Here is a 24,390-nt window from a genome sequence, read left to right on the forward strand (position 1 = left end):
CATGTTTAAATAGAAATAACTTGACAATAAATAAAAAAATATATGTACTTGTGTAGGAACCTCTAAATAATCATATTTGATTGGTTTCGAACATAATATATATTTTTTTAAATTAATATTGTGTACTTTTTTTGTTGTTGCCTCAAGGAAACGTTGTGCAGGGAAATAAAGACGTGATGTAAAATGATGGCCTTGGTCACTGTGTTTCTGCCCACAGATCCACTGATAATAACAGACAATGGATGGCCTCCACTGATAATAACAGACAATGGATGGCCTCCACTGATAATAACAGACAATGGATGGCCTTGGTCACTGTGTTTCTGCCCACAGATCCACTGACAATAACAGACAATGGATGGCCTCCACTGATAATAACAGACAATGGATGGCCTCCACTGATAATAACAGACAATGGATGGCCTCCACTGATAATAACAGACAATGGATGGCCTCCACTGATAATAACAGACAATGGATGGCCTCCACTGATAATAACAGACAATGGATGGCCTCCACTGATAATAACAGACAATGGATGGCCTCCACTGATAATAACAGACAATGGATGGCCTCCACTGATAATAACAGACAATGGATGGCCTCCACTGATAATAACAGACAATGGATGGCCTTGGTCACTGTGTTTCTGCCAACAGATCCACTGATAATAACAGACAATGGATGGCCTCCACTGACAATAACAGACAATGGATGGCCTCCACTGATAATAACAGACAATGGATGGCCTTGGTCAATGTGTTTTTGCCAACAGATCCACTGACAATAACAGACAATGGACTCGAGTCATTCTATGGGTGAAAGGAGCCTCGTTGTCCAGGTAGGATCGTCCCCCTCTCATAGTGACAGAGAGGAACAACAGACCACAGAATCAGGTTTAAAATATATGAACAACTTGTCATTTTGTTTCATGAAAAGACTGCTTGTTTCTACAACAAAAAAGTGAATCAATAAATGTTCAGAAAAAAACAAAAAACAAAAACATATTTTCTTTGGTGTTACAGTACCCTTATGGCACAGCGCTGCCCTGAAGCAACAACAAGCCTTTCTGTCTGTGGGGAGGACGGAGTTTAAATGTTTATTGATACACTATCAGAAAGGCTAAATCATCCCCAAGTAAATGAACAACATAACTGTGTGTAGTAGAAGGATGATAATAATATTTCTGACCACAACAACAGGATGTAGAATTACACTCTATTCCCCGCGGGCTCGATTCAGACGCACACCTTTACTATGGGACAGAGAGGAACGGACTGAGGACCCACAAGCCTCCTGGTCTCTAGGGCTGAGTCCCAAATTACACTCTATTACACACACCTTTACTATGGGACAGATAGGAAAGGACTAAAGACCCACAAGCCTCCTGGTCTCTAGGGCTGAGTCCCAAATTACACTCTATTACACACACCTTTACTATGGGACAGAGAGGAAAGGACTAAAGCCTCCCCACAAGCCTCCTGGTCTCTAGGGCTGAGTCCCAAATTACACTCTATTACACACACCTTTACTATGGGACAGAGAGGAAAGGACTGAGGACCCACAAGCCTCCTGGTCTCTAGGGCTGAGTCCCAAATTACACTCTATTACACACACCTTTACTATGGGACAGAGAGGAAAGGACTGAGTCCCAAATTACACTATTACACACACCTTTACTATGGGACAGAGAGGAAAGGACTAAAGATCCACAAGCCTCCTGGTCTCTAGGGCTGAGTCCCAAATTACACTCTATTACACACACCTTTACTATGGGACAGAGAGGAAAGGACTAAAGACCCACAAGCCTCCTGGTCTCTAGGGCTGAGTCCCAAATTAAACTCTATTACACACACCTTTACTATGGGACAGAGAGGAAAGGACTGAGTCCCAAATTACACTATTACACACCTTTACTATGGGACAGAGAGAAAAGGACTGAGGACCCACAAGCCTCCTGGTCCCTATGGGGATCTAAGATCTCTGGTTGCCTGTTTAGTGCTCTAATGGGGAGCTGATCTCTGGCTCCTGTTTAGTGCTCTAATGGGGAGATGACTCTGTTTCCCTGTTTAACTCTAATGTTGATCTTGCTCCCTGTTTAGTGCTCTAATGGGGAGATGAACTCTGGCTCCCTGTTTAGTGCTCTAATGGGGAGCTGATCTCTGGCTCCTGTTTAGTGCCCGTGTAGTGCTCTAATGGGGTGTCATTTGGGACATGTGCCTGGTTGCTACCTGAGAGCTCCTCCATAGTGACAGGATGTGGTAGAAGCTCAGGCTCCCAGGCCCTTAGTTATTAAAGGGACAGGATGTGGTAGGAACCCAGCCCAGCCTCTTAGTTAAAGGAACAGGATGTGGTAGGAACCCAGCCCAGCCTCTTAGTTAAAGGAACAGGATGTGGTAGGAACCCAGCCTCTTAGTTAAAGGAACAGGATGTGGTAGGAACCCAGCCTCTTAATTAAAGGAACAGGATGTGGTAGGAACCCAGCCTCTTAGTTAAAGGGACATGATGTGGTAGGAACCCAGCCCGGCCTCTTAGTTAAAGGAACAGGATGTGGTAGGAAGCCTCTTAGTTAAAGGAACAGGATGTGGTAACCCAGCCTCTTAGTTAAAGGAACAGGATGTGGTAGGAACCCAGCCTCTTAATTAAAGGAACAGGATGTGGTAGGAACCCAGCCTCTTAGTTAAAGGAACAGGATGTGGTAGGAACCCAGCCTCTTAGTTAAAGGAACAGGATGTGGTAGGAACCCAGCCCTTAGTTAAAGGAACAGGATGTGGTAGGAACCCAGGCCCTTAGTTAAAGGAACAGGATGTGGTAGGAACCCAGGCCCTTAGTTAAAGGAACAGGATGTGGTAGGAACCCAGGCCCTTAGTTAAAGGAACAGGATGTGGTAGGAACCCAGCCCAGCCTCTTAGTTAAAGGAACAGGATGTGGTAGGAACCCAGGCCCTTAGTTAAAGGAACAGGATGTGGTAGGAACCCAGGCCCTTAGTTAAAGGAACAGGATGTGGTAGGAACCCAGCCTCTTAGTTAAAGGAACAGGATGTGGTAGGAACCCAGCCTCTTAGTTAAAGGAACAGGATGTGGTAGGAACCCAGCCTCTTAGTTAAAGGAACAGGATCTGGTAGGAAAGCCTCTTAGTTAAAGGAACAGGACCCAACGTTAATCCCTAAATAGATGACCTTCTCTCTCTCTATCGTGAAAAAAATCAAATGTTTCCTGCCATTTTTTCTCAACAGCTGGAGTCTAGCGAATATAAAAACTAATTTATCATCCTAAGACGTGAGAACTTTATTAAACTTTAGCAATTGTGCAATTAACTGAGAGGAGCGAGACCATGGGAGAGGCTGCTCTGTGTCCCAAATAGAGCCCTATTCCCTATATATAGTGCACTACTGTTGACCAGGGACCAGGGACTACTTTAGAAGGGCCCTATTCCCTATTCCTATATAGTGCACTACTTTAGACCAGGGCCCTATAGAACCCTATTCCCTATATATAGTGCACTACTTTAGACCAGGGCCCTATAGAACCCTATTCCCTATATAGTGCACTACTTTAGACCAGGGCCCTATAGAACCCTATTCCCTATATAGTGCACTACTTTAGACCAGGGCCCTATAGAACCCTATTCCCTATATATATATTACAGCCCTATTCCCTTTAGACTACAGGGACCTATAGAACCCTATTCCCTATATATAGTGCACTACTTTAGGGACCAGAGCCCTATATAGTGCACTGCTTTAGAACCCTATAGAACCCTATATATAGTGCACTACCTTAGACCATAGCCCTATAGCAGCACTATGTAGAATTCCCTATATAGTGTCTTGTGGGATGTAGACCTGCTCTGTTCTAGAACAGTAACAACTATCAATGGACTTCACAGCAGGAAAACATGGTTGACTGGCTGATGTGTTGTGTAGCTGGTGGGTAGAAAACAACAGTCTTTCTGTGTCTCTGACCCTGTCATGCTGACTCCAAATTATTCTGATACAGTGGAACATTCATTCACTGTTTCTCTCTCTCTGTCTGTTGTGGGAGGATGTAGGTCCTAACAGAACCTTCTCCCTCTGTTGTGGGAGGATGTAGGTCCTAACAGAACCTTCTCCCTCTGTTGTGGGAGGATGTAGGTCCTAACAGAACCTTCTCCGTCTGTTGTGGGAGGATGTAGGTCCTAACAGAACCTTCTCTGTCTGTTGTGGGAGGATGTAGGTCCTAACAGAACATTCTCTCTCTGTTGTGGGAGGATGTAGGTCCCAACAGAACATTCTCTCTCTGTTGTGGGAGGATGTAGGTCCTAACAGAACCTTCTCTCTCTGTTGTGGGAGGATGTAGGTCCTAACAGAACATTCTCTCTCTGTTGTGGGAGGATGTAGGTCCTAACAGAACCTTCTCTGTCTGTTGTGGGAGGATGTAGGTCCTAACAGAACCTTCTCTCTCTGTTGTGGGAGGATGTAGGTCCTAACAGAACCTTCTCTCTCTGTTGTGGGAGGATGTAGGTCCTAACAGAACCTTCTCTGTCTCTTGTGGGAGGATGTAGGTCCTAACAGAACCTTCTCTCTGTCTGTTGTGGGATGATGTAGGTCCTAACAGAACCTTCTCTGTCTGTTGTGGGAGGATGTAGGTCCTAACAGAACCTTCTCTGTCTCTTGTGGGAGGATGTAGGTCCTAACAGAACCTTCTCTCTCTGTTGTGGGAGGATGTAGGTCCTAACAGAACCTTCTCTGTCTCTTGTGGGAGGATGTAGGTCCTAACAGAACCTTCTCTGTCTGTTGTGGGAGGATGTAGGTCCTAACAGAACCTTCTCTCTCTGTTGTGGGAGGATGTAGGTCCTAACAGAACCTTCTCTCTCTGTTGTGGGAGGATGTAGGTCCTAACAGAACCTTCTCTGTCTCTTGTGGGAGGATGTAGGTCCTAACAGAACCTTCTCTCTGTCTGTTGTGGGATGATGTAGGTCCTAACAGAACCTTCTCTGTCTGTTGTGGGAGGATGTAGGTCCTAACATAACCTTCTCTGTCTGTTGTGGGAGGATGTAGGTCCTAACAGCACCTTCTCTGTCTGTTGTGGGAGGATGTAGGTCCTAGCAGAATCTTATCTGTCTGTTGTGGGAGGATGTAGGTCCTAACAGAACCTTCTCCCTCTGTTGTGGGAGGATGTAGGTCCTAACATAACCTTCTCTGTCTGTTGTGGGAGGATGTAGGTCCTAACAGAACCTTCTCTGTCTGTTGTGGGAGGATGTAGGTCCTAACATAACCTTCTCTGTCTGTTGTGGGAGGATGTAGGTCCTAACAGAACCTTCTCTGTCTGTTGTGGGAGGATGTAGGTCCTAGCAGAATCTTATCTGTCTGTTGTGGGAGGATGTAGGTCCTAACAGAACCCTCTCCCTCTGTTGTGGGAGGATGTAGGTCCTAACAGAACCTTCTCTGTCTGTTGTGGGAGGATGTAGGAACTAACAGAACCTTCTCGGGGTTCTCTATTTCTTTTCTGTTCTGTTCATTTTGAAGGTTTCATAATTCTGCTTTACAAAGAAAGACAAATATAATCTCATGTATTTTTAAATTCAATCATCATCATCATCATCATCATCATCATCATCATCATCATCATCATCATCATCATCATCATCGCTCTAAATTGTGTTCTCATTCTGTCTCTCCAGGAGAGAAAGAGCATGTTGTTGTTCAGTCAGAGTTAAGGGGAGAAGCAGTTGGTTGGTTTGGAGAAAAGGGGAGAAGCAGTTGGTTGGTTTGGAGAAAAGGGGAGAAGCAGTTGGTTGGTTTGGAGAAAAGGGGAGAAGAGCAGAACAGTTGGCAGAACAGATTTGGAGCAGAATAGAGCAGAACAGATTAGAATAGAGAAGAGCTGCCCCACTGACACTATGTTCTGTTCTGGATGTCACCGAGCAGAGAAGAGCAGAACAGATTAGAGCAGAACAGATTAGAATAGAGCAGATTAGAACAGATTAGAATAGAGAAGAGAAGAACAGAATAGAGCAGAACAGATTAGAATAGAGCAGAATAGAACAGAACAGATTAGAATAGAGCAGAACAGATTAGAAAACGGAACAGAACAGATTAGAAGCAGAACAAGAGCAGAACAGAAGAGCAGAACAGATTAGAACAGATTAGAATAGAGCAGAACAGAGCAGAACAGATTAGAACAGATTGGAAAGAGCAGAACAGATTAGAATAGAGCAGAACAGATTAGAATAGAGCAGAACAGATTAGAGAAGAACAGATTAGAATAGAGCAGAAGAGATTAGAACAGAGAAGATTAGAACAGATTAGAACAGAGCAGAACAGAACAGATTAGACAGAGCAGATTAGAGCAGAACAGATTAGAGAAGCAGAACAGATTAGAGCAGAACAGATTAGAACAGAGAAGATTAGAACAGATTAGAAAAGAGCAGAACAGATTAGAGCAAAGATTAGGAACAGAACAGATTAGAGCAGAACAAGAGCAGAAGATTAGATTAGAGCAGAATAGATTAGAACAGATTGAATAGAACAGAACAGATTAGAACAGATTAGAATAGAGCAGAGCAGATTAGAACAGAGCAGAACAGATTAGAATAGAAGAACAGATTAGAGCAGAACAGAGCAGAACAGATTAGAACAGAGCAGAAGATTAGAACAGATTAGAACAGAGCAGATTAGAACAGATTAGAGCAGAACAGATTATAACAGATTAGAGCAGAACAGATTAGAACAGAGAAGATTAGAACAGATTAGAACAGAGCAGATTAGAACAGAGAAGATTAGAACAGATTAGAACAGAGCAGATTAGAACAGATTAGATTAGAGCAGAACAGATTAGAATAGAGCAGAAGAGATTAGAATAGAGCAGAACAGATTGGAACAGAGCAGAATAGAGCAGAACGGATTAGAATAGAGCAGAACATATTAGAACAGATTAGAATAGAGCAGAACAGATTAGAGCAGAACAGATTAGAATAGAGCAGAACAGAGCAGAACAGACTAGAATAGAGCAGAACAGAGCAGAACAGAGCAGAACAGATTAGAGCAGAACAGAGCAGAATAGAGCAGAACAGATTAGAGCAGAACAGAGAAGAACAGAATAGAGCAGAACAGATTAGAATAGAGCAGAACAGATTAGAGCAGAACAGAGCAGAACAGATTAGAGCAGAACAGATTAGAATAGAGGAGAACAGATTAGAATAGAGCAGAACAGATTAGAGCAGAACAGATTAGAGCAGAACAGAGCAGAACAGAACAGATTAGAACAGAGAAGATTAGAACAGATTAGAACAGAGCAGATTAGAACAGATTAGAGCAGAGCAGATTATAACAGATTAGAGCAGAGCAGATTATAACAGATTAGAGCAGAACAGATTAGAACAGAACAGATTAGAACAGAACAGATTAGAACAGAACAGATTAGAACAGAGAAGATTAGAACAGATTAGAACAGAGCAGATTAGAACAGATTAGAATAGAGCAGAACAGATTAGAACAGAGCAGAATAGAGCAGAACGGATTAGAATAGAGCAGAGCAGAACATATTAGAATAGAGCAGAAGAGATTAGAATAGAGCAGAACAGATTAGACAGAGCAGAGCAGAACAGATTAGAGCAGAACAGATTAGAGCAGAACAAATTAGAACAGAACAGATTAGAACAGATTAGAATAGAGCAGAACAGATTAGAGCAGAACAGATTAGAGCAGAACAGATTAGAATAGAACAGAACAGAGCAGAACAGATTAGAATAGAGCAGAACAGAGCAGAACAGAGCAGAACAGATTAGAGCAGAACAGAGCAGAACAGATTAGAGCAGAACAGAGAAGAACAGATTAGAACAGAACAGATTAGAATAGAGCAAAACAGATTAGAGCAGAACAGAGCAGAACAGATTAGAACAGATTAGAATAGAGCAGAACAGATTAGAATAGAGTAGAATAGAGCAGAACAGAGCAGAACAGATTAGAATAGGGCAGAACAGATTAGAGCAGAACAGAACAGATTAGAACAGAGAAGATTAGAGCAGAGCAGATTATAACATATTAGAGCAGAGTAGATTATAACAGATTAGAGCAGAACAGATTAGAACAGAACAGATTAGAACAGATTAGAAGAGAGAAGATTAGAACATATTAGAACAGAGCAGATTAGAACAGATTAGACCAGAGCAGATTAGAACAGATTAGAGCAGAACAGAGCAGAACAGATTAGAACAGATTAGAATAGAGCAGAACAGATTAGAATAGAGCAGAACAGATTAGAATAGAGCAGAACAGAACAGAACAGATTAGAATAGAGCAGAACAGATTAGAGCAGAACAGATTAGAGCAGAGCAGAACAGAGCAGAACAGATTAGAATAGAGCAGAACAGATTAGAATAGAGCAGAACAGAACAGATTAGAAAGATTAGAACAGATTAGAATAGAGCAGATTAGAACAGATTAGAATAGAGCAGAACAGATTAGAATAGAGCAGAACAGATTAGAATAGAGCAGAACAGATTAGAATAGAGCAGAACAGATTAGAATAGAACAGAACAGAACAGATTAGAGATTAGAGCAGAACAGATTATAATAGAGCAGAACAGATTAGAACAGAGCAGAACAGATGAGAACAGAGCAGAACAGATTAGAGCAGAACAGATTAGAATAGAGCAGATTAGAGCAGAACAGATTATAATAGAGCAGAACAGATTAGAATAGAGCAGAACAGATTAGAGCAGAACAGATTAGAATAGAGCAGATTAGAGCAGAACAGATTATAATAGAGCAGAACAGATTAGAATAGAGCAGAACAGATTAGAGCAGAACAGATTAGAATAGAGCAGATTAGAGCAGAACAGATTATAATAGAGCAGAACAGATTAGAATAGAGCAGAACAGATTAGAATAGAGCAGAACAGAGCAGAACAGATTAGAACAGAACAGATTAGAACAGAGAGATCTTTGGGGACAAAGCAGGATGCAGCACTCACAACACTCCTCAGTCTACTACAGTATACTACTGTCACCATATCTCTTCATGGTGGGGATCCAAAAGGGTTGTCCTGTTCTGGTTCCGTTTAGAGAACACTAACAGTTAGTATGACGACCGGCTGGCTGGCTGTCTGATTGGTGCCAGAGTCAGAGTAGCAGTAATGTCCTGGTGTTCTCTCAGGCCAGCTGGTATTATCTCTTGGACCAGGACGGGGCTGTGAGAGAGAGGGTCAGGAGCAGGGGTAATGTCCTGGTGTCCTCTCGGGCCAGCTGGTATTATCTCTTGGACCAGGACAGGGCTGTGAGAGAGAGGGTCAGTAGCAGGGGAGAGGGTCTGGAGGGATGTGGGGCGTTGCCTGATGCAGCAGAAGCTCGCTCATCACTCCTGTCTGCTCCCACCACGGGGGCCTCTGGACCCACAAACACAAACTCTGTGGTACATCCCTCTGTACAGCCACTGCTGCTGCCGCTGCCCTCGTCACCTGGAGAGAGCAGAGGAGAGGAGAGGAGAGGAGAGAGACAGACAGACAGACAGACAGACAGACAGACAGATCTGATTATTCTGACCAATTATTCTGACCACATATTTTATTTGCATACGTATCCTCCTACTTTGAAGGGGTTTATAAATAATAGATTTATTTAAAAAAACAAAAGTACATGTCGTTCTTGGTGCTGGACAACGGTCTTTAACAGAGGCTGGAGTATCCAGGTCACGTCCAACAGTCTCCTGAGGGGCAGTCAAGAGTCTCCTCTCTACCATCAGTCCCTCTCTCTCTACCATCAGCCCCTCTCCTCTCTACCATCAGCCCCTCTCCTCTCTACCATCAGCCCCTCTCCTCTCTACCATCAGCCCCTCTCCTCTCTACCATCAGACCCCTCTCCTCTCTACCATCAGCCCCTCTCCTCTCTACCATCAGGCCCTCTCCTCTCTACCATCAGCCCCTCTCCTCTCTACCATCAGCCCCTCTCCTCTCTATCAACAGCCCCTCTCCTCTCTACCATCAGCCCCTCTCCTCTCTACCATCAGCCCCTCTCCTCTCTACCATCAGCCCCTCTCCTCTCTACCATCAGCCCCTCTCCTCTCTACCATCAGCCCCTCTCCTCTCTACCATCAGCCCCTCTCCTCTCTACCATCAGCCCCTCTCCTCTCTACCATCAGCCCCTCTCCTCTCTACCATCAGGCCCTCTCCTCTCTACCATCAACCCCTCTCCTCTCTACCATCAGCCCCTCTCCTCTCTACCATCAGCCCCTCTCCTCTCTACCATCAACCCCTCTCCTCTCCTCTCTACCATCAGCCCCTCTCCTCTCTACCATCAACCCCTCTCCTCTCCTCTCTACCATCAGCCCCTCTCCTCTCTACCATCAGCCCCTCTCCTCTCTAACATCAGCCCCTCTCCTCTCTAACATCAGCCCCTCTCCTCTCTACCATCAGCCCCTCTCCTCTCTACCATCAGCCCCTCTCCTCTCTACCATCAGGCCCTCTCCTCTCTACCATCAGGCCCTCTCCTCTCTACCATCAGCCCCTCTCCTCTCTACCATCAGCCCCTCTCCTCTCCTCTCTACCATCAGCCCCTCTCCTCTCTACCATCAGCCCCTCTCCTCTCCACCATCAGCACCTCTCCTCTCTACCATCAGGCCCTCTCCTCTCTACCATCAGCCCCTCTCCTCTCTACCATCAGCCCCTCTCCTCTCTACCATCAGCCCCTCTCCTCTCTACCATCAGCCCCTCTCCTCTCTACCATCAGCCCCTCTCCTCTCTACCATCAACAGCCCCTCTCCTCTCTACCATCAGCCCCTCTCCTCTCTACCATCAGCCCCTCTCCTCTCTACCATCAGCCCCTCTCCTCTCTACCATCAGCCCCTCTCCTCTCTACCATCAGGCCCCTCTCCTCTCTACCATCAGCCCCTCTCCTCTCTACCATCAGCCCCTCTCCTCTCTACCATCAGGCCCTCTCCTCTCTACCATCAGCTCCTCTCCTCTCTACAATCAGCCCCTCTCCTCTCTACCATCAGACCCTCTCCTCTCTACCATCAGCCCTCTCCTCTCTACCATCAGCTCCTCTCCTCTCTACCATCAGCCCCTCTCCTCTCTACCATCAACCCCTCTCCTCTCTACCATCAGCCCCTCTCCTCTCTACCATCAGCCCCTCTCCTCTCTACCATCAACCCCTCTCCTCTCCTCTCTACCATCAGCCCCTCTCCTCTCTACCATCAACCCCTCTCCTCTCCTCTCTAACATCAGCCCCTCTCCTCTCCTCTCTACCATCAGGCCCTCTCCTCTCTACCATCAGCCCCTCTCCTCTCTACCATCAGCCCTCTCCTCTCTACCATCAGCCCCTCTCCTCTCTACCATCAGCCCCTCTCCTCTCCTCTCTACCATCAGGCCCTCTCCTCTCTACCATCAGCCCCTCTCCTCTCTACCATCAGTCCCCCTCCTCTCTACCATCAGCCCCTCTCCTCTCTACCATCAGCCCCTCTCCTCTCAACCATCAGGCCCTCTCCTCTCTACCATCAGCCCCTCTCCTCTCTACCATCAGCCCCTCTCCTCTCTACCATCAGCCCCTCTCCTCTCTACCATCAACCCCTCTCCTCTGTCACACTGATCTCAGCCTCCTCTCTACCATCAGCCCCTCTCCTCTGTCACACTGATCTCAGCCTCCTCTCTACCATCAGCCCCTCTCCTCTCTACCATCAGCCGCTCTTCTCTGATTTTGACAGTGTGTTATATAGACTGATTTAGACAGTGTGTTATATAGACAGTTTGTTATATAGACTGATTTAGACAGTGTGTTATATAGACTGATTTAGACAGTGTGTTATATAGACTGATTTAGACAGTGTGTTATATAGACAGTGTGTCATATGGACAGTGTGTCATATAGACTGATTTAGACAGTGTGTTATATAGACTGGTTTAGACAGTGTGTTATATAGACTGATTTAGACAGTGTGTTATATAGACTGATTTAGACAGTGTGTTATATAGACTGATTTAGACAGTGTATTATATAGACTGATTTAGACAGTGTGTCATATAGACAGTGTGTTATATATACTGATTTAGACAGTGTGTTATATAGACTGATTTAGACAGTGTGTTATATAGACTGATTTAGACATTGTTATATAGACTGATTTAGACAGTGTGTTATATAGACTGATTTGGACAGTGTGTTATATAGACAGTGTGTCATATGGACTGATTTAGACATTGTGTTATATAGACAGTGTGTTATATAGACTGATTTAGACAGTGTGTCATATAGACAGTGTGTTATATAGACAGTGTGTTATATAGACTGATTTAGACAGTGTGTTATATAGACTGATTTAGACAGTGTGTTATATAGACTGATTTAGACAGTGTGTGATATAGACAGTGTGTGATATAGACAGTGTGTTATATAGACAGATTTAGACAGTGTGTTATATAGACTGATTTAGACAGTGTGTCTTATAGACTGATTTAGGCAGTGTGTCATGTAGACAGTGTGGTATATAGACTGATTTAGACAGTGTGTCATGTAGACAGTGTGTTATATAGACTGATTTAGACAGTGTGTCTTATAGACTGATTTAGACAGTGTGTCATGTAGACAGTGTGGTATATAGACTGATTTAGACAGTGTGTCATGTAGACAGTGTGTTATATATACTGATTTAGACAGTGTGTTATATAGACAGTGTGTTATATAGACTGATTTAGACAGTGTGTTATATAGACTGATTTAGACAGTGTGTTATATAGACAGTGTGTTATATAGACAGTGTGTTATTTAGACAGTGTGTTATATAGACTGATTTGATTTAGACAGTGTGTGTGATATAGACTTATAGACTGATTTAGGCAGTGTGTCATTTAGACAGTGTGTTATATAGACTGATTTAGACAGTGTGTCATGTAGACAGTGTGTTATATATACTGATTTAGACAGTGTGTTATATTGACTGATTTAGACAGTGTGTTATATAGACAGATTTAGACAGTGTGTTATATAGACTGATTTAGACAGTGTGTTATATAGACTGATTTAGACATTGTGTTATATAGACTGATTTGATTTAGACAGTGTGTTATATAGACTGATTTAGACAGTGTGTTATATAGACTGATTTAGACAGTGTGTGATTTAGTATAGACAGTGATTTAGACAGTGTGTCTTATAGTGTGATTTAGACAGTGTGTCTTATAGACTGATTTAGACAGTGTGTCATGTAGACAGTGTGGTATATAGAATGATTTAGACAGTGTGTCATGTAGACAGTGTGTTATATAGACTGATTTAGACAGTGTGTTATATATACTGATTTAGACAGTGTGTCATATAGACTGATTTAGACAGTGTGTTATATAGACAGTGTGTTATATAGACTGATTTAGACAGTGTGTTATATAGACTGATTTAGACAGTGTGTTATATAGACTGATTTAGACAGTGTGTCTTATAGACTGATTTAGACAGTGTGTCATGTAGACAGTGTGGTATATAGAATGATTTAGACAGTGTGTCATGTAGACAGTGTGTTATATAGACTGATTTAGACAGTGTGTTATATATACTGATTTAGACAGTGTGTCATATAGACTGATTTAGAGAGTGTGTTATATAGACAGTGTGTTATATAGACTGATTTAGACATTGTGTTATATTGACTGATTTAGACAGTGTGTTATATAGACTGATTTAGACAGTGTTTTATATAGACAGATTTAGACAGTGTGTTATATAGACTGATTTAGACAGTGTGTTATATAGACTGATTTAGACAGTGTGTCATATAGACAGTGTGTTATATAGACTGATTTAGACAGTGTGTTATATAGACTGATTTAGACAGTGTGTCATATAGACAGTGTGTTATATAGACAGTGTGTTATATAGACTGATTTAGACAGTGTGTTATATAGACTGATTTAGACAGTGTGTTATATAGACTGATTTAGACAGTGTGTTATATAGACTGATTTAGACAGTGTGTCTTATAGACTGATTTAGACAGTGTGTCATGTAGACAGTGTGGTATATAGACTGATTTAGACAGTGTGTCATGTAGACAGTGTGTTATATAGACTGATTTAGACCGTGTGTTATATATACTGATTTAGACAGTGTGTCATATAGACTGATTTAGACAGTGTGTTATATAGACAGTGTGTTATATAGACTGATTTAGACAGTGTGTTATATAGACTGATTTAGACAGTGTGTTATATAGACTGATTTAGACAGTGTGTTATATAGACTGATTTAGACAGTGTGTCTTATAGAGATTTAGACAGTGTCATGTAGACAGTGTGGTATATAGACTGATTTAGACAGTGTGTCATGTAGACAGTGTGTTATATAGACTGATTTAGACCGTGTGTTATATATACTGATTTAGACAGTGTGTCATATAGACTGATTTAGACAGTGTGTTATATAGACAGTGTGTTATATAGACTGATTTAGACAGTGTGTTATTATGATTTAGACATATGATTTAGACAGTGTGTTATATAGACTGATTTAGACAGTGTGTATGTAGACTTATAGACTGATTTAGACAGTGTGTAGACATGTAGACAGTGTGGTATATAGACTGATTTAGACAGTGTGTCATGTAGACAGTGTGTTATATAGACTGATTTAGACAGTGTGTTATATATACTGATTTAGACAGTGTGTTATATAGACTGATTTAGACAGTGTGTTATATAGACAGATTTAGACAGTGTGTTATATAGACAGATTTAGACAGTGTGTTATATAGACTGATTTAGACAGTGTATTAAATAGACTGATTTAGACAGTGTGTTATATAGACAGTGTGTTAAATAGACTGATTTAGACAGTGTGTTATATAGACTGATTTAGACAGTGTGTATATAGACTGATTTAGACAGTGTGTTATATAGACAGTGTGTTATATAGACTGATTTAGACAGTGTGTTATATAGACTGATTTAGACAGTGTGTTATATAGACTGATTTAGACAGTGTGTTATATAGACTGATTTAGACAGTGTGTCTTATAGACTGATTTAGACAGTGTGTCATGTTATATAGACAGATTTAGACAGTGTGTTATATAGACTGATTTAGATGGTGTGTCAAATAGACAGTGTGTTATATAGACTGATTTAGACAGTGTGTTATATAGACTGATTTAGACAGTGTGTTATATAGACTGATTTAGACAGTGTGTTATATAGACTGATTTAGACAGTGTGTTATATAGACTGATTTAGACAGTGTGTTATATAGACTGATTTAGACAGTGTGTTATATAGACTGATTTAGACAGTGTGTCATATAGACTGATTTAGACAGTGTGTTATATAGACAGTGTGGCATATAGACTATAGAGAGAATTGAGTCCTATTCCCTATGGGCCCTGGTAGAGCACTACAGAGAGAATAGAGCCCTATTCCCTATGGGCCCTGGTAGAGCACTAAAGAGAGAATAGAGCCCTATCCCCTATGGGCCCTGGTAGTGCACTACAGAGTGAATAGAGCCCTATTCCCTATGGGCCCTGGTAGTGCACTACAGAGAGAATAGAGCCCTATTCCCCATGGGCCCTGGTCAAGGTAGTGCACTACAGAGAGAATAGAGCCCTATTCACTATGGGCCCTGGTAGTGCACAACAGAGAGAATAGAGCCCTATTCCCTATGGGCCCTGGTCAAGGTAGTGCACTACAGAGAGAATAGAGCCCTATTCCCTATGGGCCCTGGTAGTGCACAACAGAGAGAATAGAGCCCTATTCCCTATGGGCCCTGGTAGTGCACTACAGAGAGAATAGAGCCCTATTCCCTATGGGCCCTGGCCAAGGTAGTGCACTACAGAGAGAATAGAGCCCTATTCCCTATGGGCCCTGGTAGAGCACTAAAGAGAGAACAGAGCCCTATTCCCTATGGGCCCTGGTAGTGCACAACACAGAGATTAGAGCCCTATTCCCTATGGGCCCTGGTAGAGCACTACAGAGAGAATAGAGCCCTATTCCCTATGGGCCCTGGTAGAGCACTAAAGAGAGAATAGAGCCCTATCCCATATGGGCCCTGGTAGTGCACTACAGAGAGAATAGAGCCCTATTCCCTATGGGCCCTGGTCAAGGTAGTGCACTACAGAGAGATTTGAGCCCTATTCCCTATGGGCCCTGGTAGAGCACTACAGAGAGAATAGAGCCCTATTCCCTATGGGCCCTGGTAGAGCACTAAAGAGAGAATAGAGCCCTATCCCTTATGGGCCCTGGTAGTGCACTACAGAGAGAATAGAGCCCTATTCCCTTTGGGCCCTGGTCAAGGTAGTGCACTACAGAGAGAATTGAGCCCTATTCCCTATGGGCCCTGGTAGAGCACTACAGAGAGAATAGAGCCCTATTCCCTATGGGCCCTGGTAGAGCACTAAAGAGAGAATAGAGCCCTATCCCCTATGGGCCCTGGTAGTGCACTACAGAGTGAATAGAGCCCTATTCCCTATGGGCCCTGGTAGTGCACTACAGAGAGAATAGAGCCCTATTCCCCATGGGCCCTGGTCAAGGTAGTGCACTACAGAGAGAATAGAGCCCTATTCCCTATGGGCCCTGGTAGTGCACAACAGAGAGAATAGAGCCCTATTCCCTATGGGCCCTGGTCAAGGTAGTGCACTACAGAGAGAATAGAGCCCTATTCCCTATGGGCCCTGGTAGTGCACAACAGAGAGTAGAGCCCTATTCCCTATGGGCCCTGGTAGTGCACTACAGAGAGAATAGAGCCCTATTCCCTATGGGCCCTGGCCAAGGTAGTGCACTACAGAGAGAATAGAGCCCTATTCCCTATGGGCCCTGGTAGAGCACTAAAGAGAGAATAGAGCCCTATTCCCTATGGGCCCTGGTAGTGCACAACAGAGATTATAGCCCTAGATTATAGCCCTGGTCAAGGTATTCACTACAGAGAGAATGGAGCCCTATTCCCTATGGGCCCTGGGTAGTGCACTACAGAGAGAATAGAGCCCTATTCCCTATGGGTCCCAAGGTAGTGCACTACAGAGAGAATAGAGCCCTATTCCCTATGGACCCTAGTGCACTCAGAGAGAATAGAGCCCTATTCCCTATGGGCCCTGGTCAGACTACAGAGATTAGAGCCCTATTCCCTATGGGCCCTGGTCAAGGTAGTGCACTACAGAGAGAATAGAGCCCTATTCCCTATGGGCCCTGGCCAAGGTAGTGCACTACAGAGAGAATAGAGCCCTATTCCCTATGGGTCCTGTTCAAGGTAGTGCACTACAGAGAGAATAGAGCCCTATTCCCTATGGACCCTGGTAGTGCACTACAGAGAGAATAGAGCCCTATTCCCTATGGGCCCTGGTCAAGGTAGTGCACTACAGAGAGATTAGAGCCCTATTCCCTATGGGCCCTGGTCAAGGTAGTGCACTACAGAGAGAATAGAGCCCTATTCCCTATGGGCCCTGGTCAAGGTAGTGCACTACAGAGAGATTAGAGCCCTATTCCCTATGGGCCCTGGTCAAGGTTAGTGCACTACAGAGATATTAGAGCCCTATTCCCTATGGGCCCTGTTCAAGGTAGTGCACTACAGAGAGAATAGAGCCCTATTCCCTATGGGCACTGGTCAAGGTAGTGCACTACAGAGAGAATAGAGCCCTATTCCCTATGAGCCCTGTTCAAGGTAGTGCACTACAGAGAGAATAGAGCCCTATTCCCTATGGGCACTGGTCAAGGTAGTGCGCTACAGAGAGATTAGAGCCCTATTCCCTATGGGCCCTGGTCAAGGTTAGTGCACTACAGAGAGATTATGGGCCCTGGTCCCTACAGAGAGAATAGAGCCCTATTCCCTGGGCCCTGGTCAAGGTAGTGCACTACAGAGAGATTAGAGCCCTATTCCCTAAGGGCCCTGGTCAGGTAGTGTAGTAGAGCCCTATTCCCTAAGGGCCCTGGTCAGGAGAGAACAGGGTACCGTTTGGAACACAAGGCGGCTGACTTACTGGAGTCCTGAAAGAAGATGTCGTTGCCGTTGTAGGCGTTTCTCAGCTTGTTGGTCATCACTCTGAGTGTCATGATCTGTTGGCGAATCAGAGTGTCCGGTCTAGTGATGTCCACCGCCACCTCTGGGTTGTTCAGCTGGTTGGTGAGGCCGTCCTTTACCACCTCAGGAAAATACCTGGGAGGATTACAACAATGCCGGTTAAGAAACATCTCTGAGGAAGACATGTCAAAAGACAATCACATTTCATTTGGCAGGAAATTATTCAATTATCTGGATCGTATAGAGCGTTCTCCATCACTCAGAGAGCAGCTGTCGGTGGTCCTGAAGAGGTTCTCCATCACTCAGAGAGCAGCTGTCGGTGGTCCTGAAGAGGTTCTCCATCACTCAGAGAGCAGCTGTCGGTGGTCCTGAAGAGGTTCTCCATCACTCAGAGAGCAGCTGTCGGTGGTCCTGAAGAGGTTCTCCATCACTCAGAGAGCAGCTGTCGGTGGTCCTGAAGAGGTTCTCCATCACTCAGAGAGCAGCTGTCGGTGGTCCTGAAGAGGTTCTCCATCACTCAGAGAGCAGCTATCGGTGGTCCTGAAGAGGTTCTCCATCACTCAGAGAGCAGCTGTCGGTGGTCCTGAAGAGGTTCTCCATCACTCAGAGAGCAGCTGTCGGTGGTCCTGAAGAGGTTCTCCATCACTCAGAGAGCAGCTGTCGGTGGTCCTGAAGAGGTTCTCCATCACTCAGAGAGCAGCTGTCGGTGGTCCTGAAGAGGTTCTCCATCACTCAGAGAGCAGCTGTCGGTGGTCCTGAGGAGGTTCTCCATCATTCAGAGAGTAGCTGTCGGTGGTCCTGGAGAGGTTCTCCATCACTCAGAGAGCAGCTGTCTTTGGTCCTGAAGAGGTTCTCCATCACTCAGAGAGCAGCTGTCTTTGGTCCTGAAGAGGTTCTCCATCACTCAGAGAGTAGCTGTCGGTGGTCCTGAAGAGGTTCTCCATCACTCAGAGAGCAGCTGTCGGTGGTCTTGAAGAGGTTCTCCATCACTCAGAGAGCAGCTGTCGGTGGTCCTGAAGAGGTTCTCCATCACTCAGAGAGTAGCTGTCGGTGGTCCTGAAGAGGTTCTCCAGCATTCAGAGAGCAGCTGTCGGTGGTCCTGAAGAGGTTCTCCATCACTCAGAGAGCAGCTGTCGGTGGTCCTGAAGAGGTTCTCCATCACTCAGAGAGCAGCTGTCTTTGGTCCTGAAGAGGTTCTCCATCACTCAGAGAGCAGCTGTCGGTGGTCCTGAAGAGGTTCTCTGCAACTGTGTGTTGGTCCCTCTCTCCCTAATCCAGTCTACAGTTCTACTGGGTCCTCTCTTCCTGATCCAGTCCTCTACAGTTCTACTGGGTCCTCTCTTCCTGATCCAGTCCTCTACAGTTCTACTGGGTCCTCTCTTCCTGATCCAGTCCTCTACAGTTCTACTGGGTCCTCTCTTCCTGATCAGGGACTGTGATGTGGTGACCAGGGACTGTGCTGTGGTGACCAGGGACTGTGATGTGGTGACCAGGGACTGTGCTGTGGTGTGTGAGGCCAAAAATGCCTCGACTGGCTGGGAGGGGGGGGGGGGGGTGAGAGATAGGGTGGTTCTGGCTTTCATTCCAAGCAGTTATACACACGTCAGTGTACAGTAATAGATGAGATCATCTCACCATATCCATAAAGTGTCAGAGATTGACAGGTAAACAGTACTGGTTCTCTCTTGTCCTGTACCAAGGACCATAGTACCATAGTTCTGGATCAGCTGAGGGTCTCCAGCACTGCTCAGACCTCATCAGACTGGCTGTAGTACTGGTTCTCTCTTGTCCTGTACCAAGGACCATAGTACCATAGTTCTGGATCAGCTGAGGGTCTCCAGCACTGCTCAGACCTCATCAGACTGGCTGTAGTACTGGTTCTCTCTTGTCCTGTACCAAGGACCATAGTACCATAGTTCTGGATCAGCTGAGGGTCTCCAGCACTGCTCAGACCTCATCAGACTAGTTGTAGGACTAGTTAGTTTCGTTATATTGGATGACTGAGGGTCTCCAGCACTGTTCAGACCTCATCAGACTAGTTGTAGGACTAGTTAGTTTAGTTATATTGAATGAGCTGAGGGTCTCCAGCACTGTTCAGACCTCGTCAGACTAGTTGTAGGACTAGTTAGTTTAGTTATATTGAATGAGCTGAGGGTCTCCAGCACTGTTCAGACCTCATCAGACTAGTTGTAGGACTAGTTAGTTTAGTTATATTGAATGAGCTGAGGGTCTCCAACACTGTTCAGACCTCGTCAGACTAGTTGTAGGACTAGTTAGTGTAGTTCTACAGGTGCGTGATCTGAACACCTCTCACCTGGCCTTGGTGTGACTGTTCCAGCACTGCTCAGACCTCATCAGACTAGTTGTAGGACTAGTTAGTGTAGTTCTACAGGTGCGTGATCTGAACACCTCTCACCTGGCCTTGGCGTGACTGTTCCAGCACTGCTCAGACCTCATCAGACTAGTTGTAGGACTAGTTAGTGTAGTTCTACAGGTGCGTGATCTGAACACCTCTCACCTGGCCTTGGCGTGACTGTTCCAACACTGCTCTTCATCTGACTCGGTCAACTTGTCTTTAATACAGATCTCATCTGGCAGGTTGGACCAGAACCTTTTGGACTGCTTCAGCTTCTTCTTAATGTCTAGCACCTGCAGAAGAGGAGGGAGAGAGTAACATGGGAATGGGGTTCAAACATCCGGCTCACTTTCCCCCAAATCCACACGTTTTTCCAGAAATCGCTGTTGAAATATTCCGGGAATCAGGAGGGATGAAACAGGAAATCTGGAATCCTCCAACCACAGGGGTGAAACTACAACTGAAGCGAGATCTATTGAGGGGTTTTCTAAAAATAGCCAGTTTCAGTTAGCTTCACATCAGGCTTCATCCATACTAAGACGATGGATATTGCTCTTCCGCCTGTCGCTAACTCCAGCAGGTTTGTAACTGCGCATGCCGCACGTGGCTAATCGAATGCCTAAACTCTTTATCTCCAAAGGGATGAGTCAGTGCTACATTTGAATTTGTACCAAAGTCAAAAATTTAATGACCTCTTTATTTAATGTCGTCTTTATCTAATGACATATCGTTAATGACCTCTTTATCTAATGACATATCGTTAATCGTTCTTTGACTTTATCTCTTTAATGACCTCTTTATCTAATGACATATCATTAATGACCTCTTTATCTAATGACTAATGACATATCGTTAATGACATATCGTTAATGACCTCTTTATCTAATGATGTATCTCTTTATCTAATGATTAATGACCTCTTTATCTAATGACTTTAATATCGTTAATGACCTCTTTATCTAATGATGACCTCTTTATCTAATATCGTTAATGACCTCTCGTTAATGACCTCTTTATCTAATGACATATCGTTAATGACCTCTTTATCTAATGACGTATCGTTAATGACCTCTTTATCTAATGACGTTAATGACCTCTTTAATGACCTCTTTATCTAATGACGTTAATGACCTCTTTAATGACCTCTTTATCTAATGACATATCGTTAATGACCTCTTTATCTAATGACGTCTTTATCGTTAATGACCTCTTTAATGACCTCTTTATCTAATGATGTATCGTTAATGACCTCTTTATCTAATGACCTCTTTATCTAATGACGTATCATTAATGACCTCTTTATCTAATGACATATCGTTAATGACATCTTTATCTAATGACATATCGTTAATGACCTCTTTATCTAATCTTTATCTAATGACTTTATAATGACATATCGTTAATGACCTCTTTATCTAATGACATATCGTTAATGACCTCTTTATCTAATGATGTATCGTTAATGACCTCTTTATCTAATGATCTTTATCTAATGTTAATGACCTCTTTATCTAATGATGTATCTTTATCTAATGAATCGTTAATGACCTCTTTATCTAATGATGTATCGTTAATGACCTCTTTATCTAATGAGACCTCTTTATCTAATGATGTATCGTTAATGTCCTCTTTATCTAATGATCTAATGATCGTTAATGACCTCTTTATCTAATGATGACCTCTTTATCTAATGAGGTATCGTTAATGTCCTCTTTATCTAATGACGTATCGTTAATGACCTCATTATCTAATGAGGTATAGTTAATGACCTCTTTATCTAATGATGTATCGTTAATGACCTCTTTATCTAATGAGGTTATGACATCTTTATTAATGACATCTTTATCTAATGACGTATCGTTAATGACCTCTTTATCTAATGACATCGTTAATGACCTCTTTATCTAATGATGTATCGTTAATGACCTCTTTATCTAATGAGGATCGTTAATGTCCTCTTTATCTAATGTTAATGACCTCTTTATCTAATGATGTATTGTTAATGACCTCTTTATCTAATGAGGTATCGTTAATGACCTCTTTATCTAATGACATCGTTAATGACCTCATTATCTTTATCTAATGACCTCTTTATCTAATGATGTATCGTTAATGACCTCTTTATCTAATGATGTATAGTTAATGACCTCTTTATCTAATGACTTTATCTAATGTGTATCGTTAATGACCTCTTTATCTAATGAGGTATCGTTAATGACCTCTTTTTATCTAATGACATCGTTAATGACCTCTTTATCTAATGATGACCTCTTTATCTAATCGTTAATGACCTCTTTATCTAATGACGTATCGTTAATGACCTCTTTATCTAATGACATCGTTAATGACCTCTTTATCTAATGATGTGATCATTAATGACATCTTTAATGACCTCTTTATCTAATGAGGTATCGTTAATGTCGTTAATGTCTTTATCTAATGACGATGTTAATGACCTCGTTAATGACCTCTTTATCTAATGACGTATCGTTAATGACCTCTTTATCTAATGACGTTAATGTTAATGACCTCTTTATCTAATGACGTATCGTTAATGACCTCTTTATCTAATGACATATCGTTAATGACCTCTTTAATGACCTCTTTATCTAATGACATATCGTTAATGACCTCTTTATCTAATGATGTATCGTTAATGACCTCTTTATCTAATGACATATCTTTATAATGACATATCGTTAATGACCTCTTTATCTAATGATCGTTAATGACCTCTTTATCTAATGACATATCGTTAATGACCTCTTTAATGACCTCTTTATCTAATGACATATCGTTAATGACCTCTTTATCTAATGACATCTCTTTATTAATGACCTCTTTATCTAATGACATATCGTTAATGACCTCTTTAATGACATATATCTTTAATGACCTCTTTATCTAATGATATAATCGTTAATGACCTCTTTATCTAATGAATGACCTCTTTATCTAATGACATATGACCTCTTTATCTAATTAATGACCTCTTTATCTAATGACATATCGTTAATGACCTCTTTAATGACCTCTTTATCTAATGACATATCGACCTCTTTATTAATGACCTCTTTAATGACCTCTTTATCTAATGAGGTATAGTTAATGACATCTTTATCTAATGACGTATCGTTAATGACCTCTTTATCTAATGACGTATCGTTAATGACCTCTTTATCTAATGAGGTATCGTTAATGACCTCTTTATCTAATGATGTATCGTTAATGACCTCTTTATCTAATGACGTATCGTTAATGACCTCTTTATCTAATGAGGTATCGTTAATGACCTCTTTATCTAATGAGGTATCGTTAATGACCTCTTTATCTAAACTCTTTATCTAATGATGTATCGTTAATGTCGTCTTTATCTAATGACATCGTTAATGACCTCTTTATCTAATGACGTATCGTTAATGACCTCTTTAATGACCTCTTTATCTAATGACGTATCGTTAATGACCTCTTTATCTAATGACGTATCGTTAATGACCTCTTTATCTAATGAGGTATCGTTAATGACCTCTTTATCTAATGATGTATCGTTAATGTCGTCTTTATCTAATGACATCGTTAATGACCTCTTTATCTAATGACGTATCGTTAATGACCTCTTTAATGACCTCTTTATCTAATGATGTATCGTTAATGTCGTCTTTATCTAATGACATATCGTTAATGACCTCTTTATCTAATGACATATCGTTAATGACCTCTTTAATGACCTCTTTATCTAATGAGGTATCGTTAATGACCTCTTTAATGACCTCTTTATCTAATGAGGTATCGTTAATGACCTCTTTATCTAATGATGTATCGTTAACGACCTCTTTATCTAATGATGTATCGTTAATGACCTCTTTATCTAATGATGTATCGTTAACGACCTCTTTATCTAATGATGTATCGTTAATGACCTCTTTATCTAATGAGGTATAGTTAATGACCTCTTTAATGACCTCTTTATCTAATGATGTATCGTTAATGACCTCTTTAATGACCTCTTTATCTAATGATGTATCGTTAATGACCTCTTTATCTAATGAGGTATAGTTAATGACCTCTTTAA

At 42.6% G+C, this 24,390-nt stretch overlaps 1 protein-coding gene across 1 annotated transcript in view; it reads right to left on the minus strand.

Annotated features, from left to right (window-relative positions):
* Nucleotides 1–8,847: 8,847 nt before the first annotated feature.
* Nucleotides 8,848–24,390, minus strand: part of LOC124019866 (glypican-6-like) — a 218,291-nt gene continuing 202,748 nt past the window's right edge. Inside the window, exons 7-9 of the mRNA XM_046335306.1 lie at nt 20,481–20,611; nt 17,922–18,097; nt 8,848–9,438 (exon numbers count right to left, since the gene is read on the minus strand). Coding sequence (XP_046191262.1) covers nt 9,233–9,438; nt 17,922–18,097; nt 20,481–20,611 — 513 coding nt within the window. The 3' untranslated portion in view covers nt 8,848–9,232. The remainder of the gene's footprint in view (nt 9,439–17,921; nt 18,098–20,480; nt 20,612–24,390) is intronic.

The sequence above is a fragment of the Oncorhynchus gorbuscha genome, unplaced genomic scaffold (genome assembly GCF_021184085.1).
Source record: "Oncorhynchus gorbuscha isolate QuinsamMale2020 ecotype Even-year unplaced genomic scaffold, OgorEven_v1.0 Un_scaffold_705, whole genome shotgun sequence".
In the NCBI taxonomy this organism is placed as follows: Eukaryota; Metazoa; Chordata; class Actinopteri; order Salmoniformes; family Salmonidae; genus Oncorhynchus; species Oncorhynchus gorbuscha.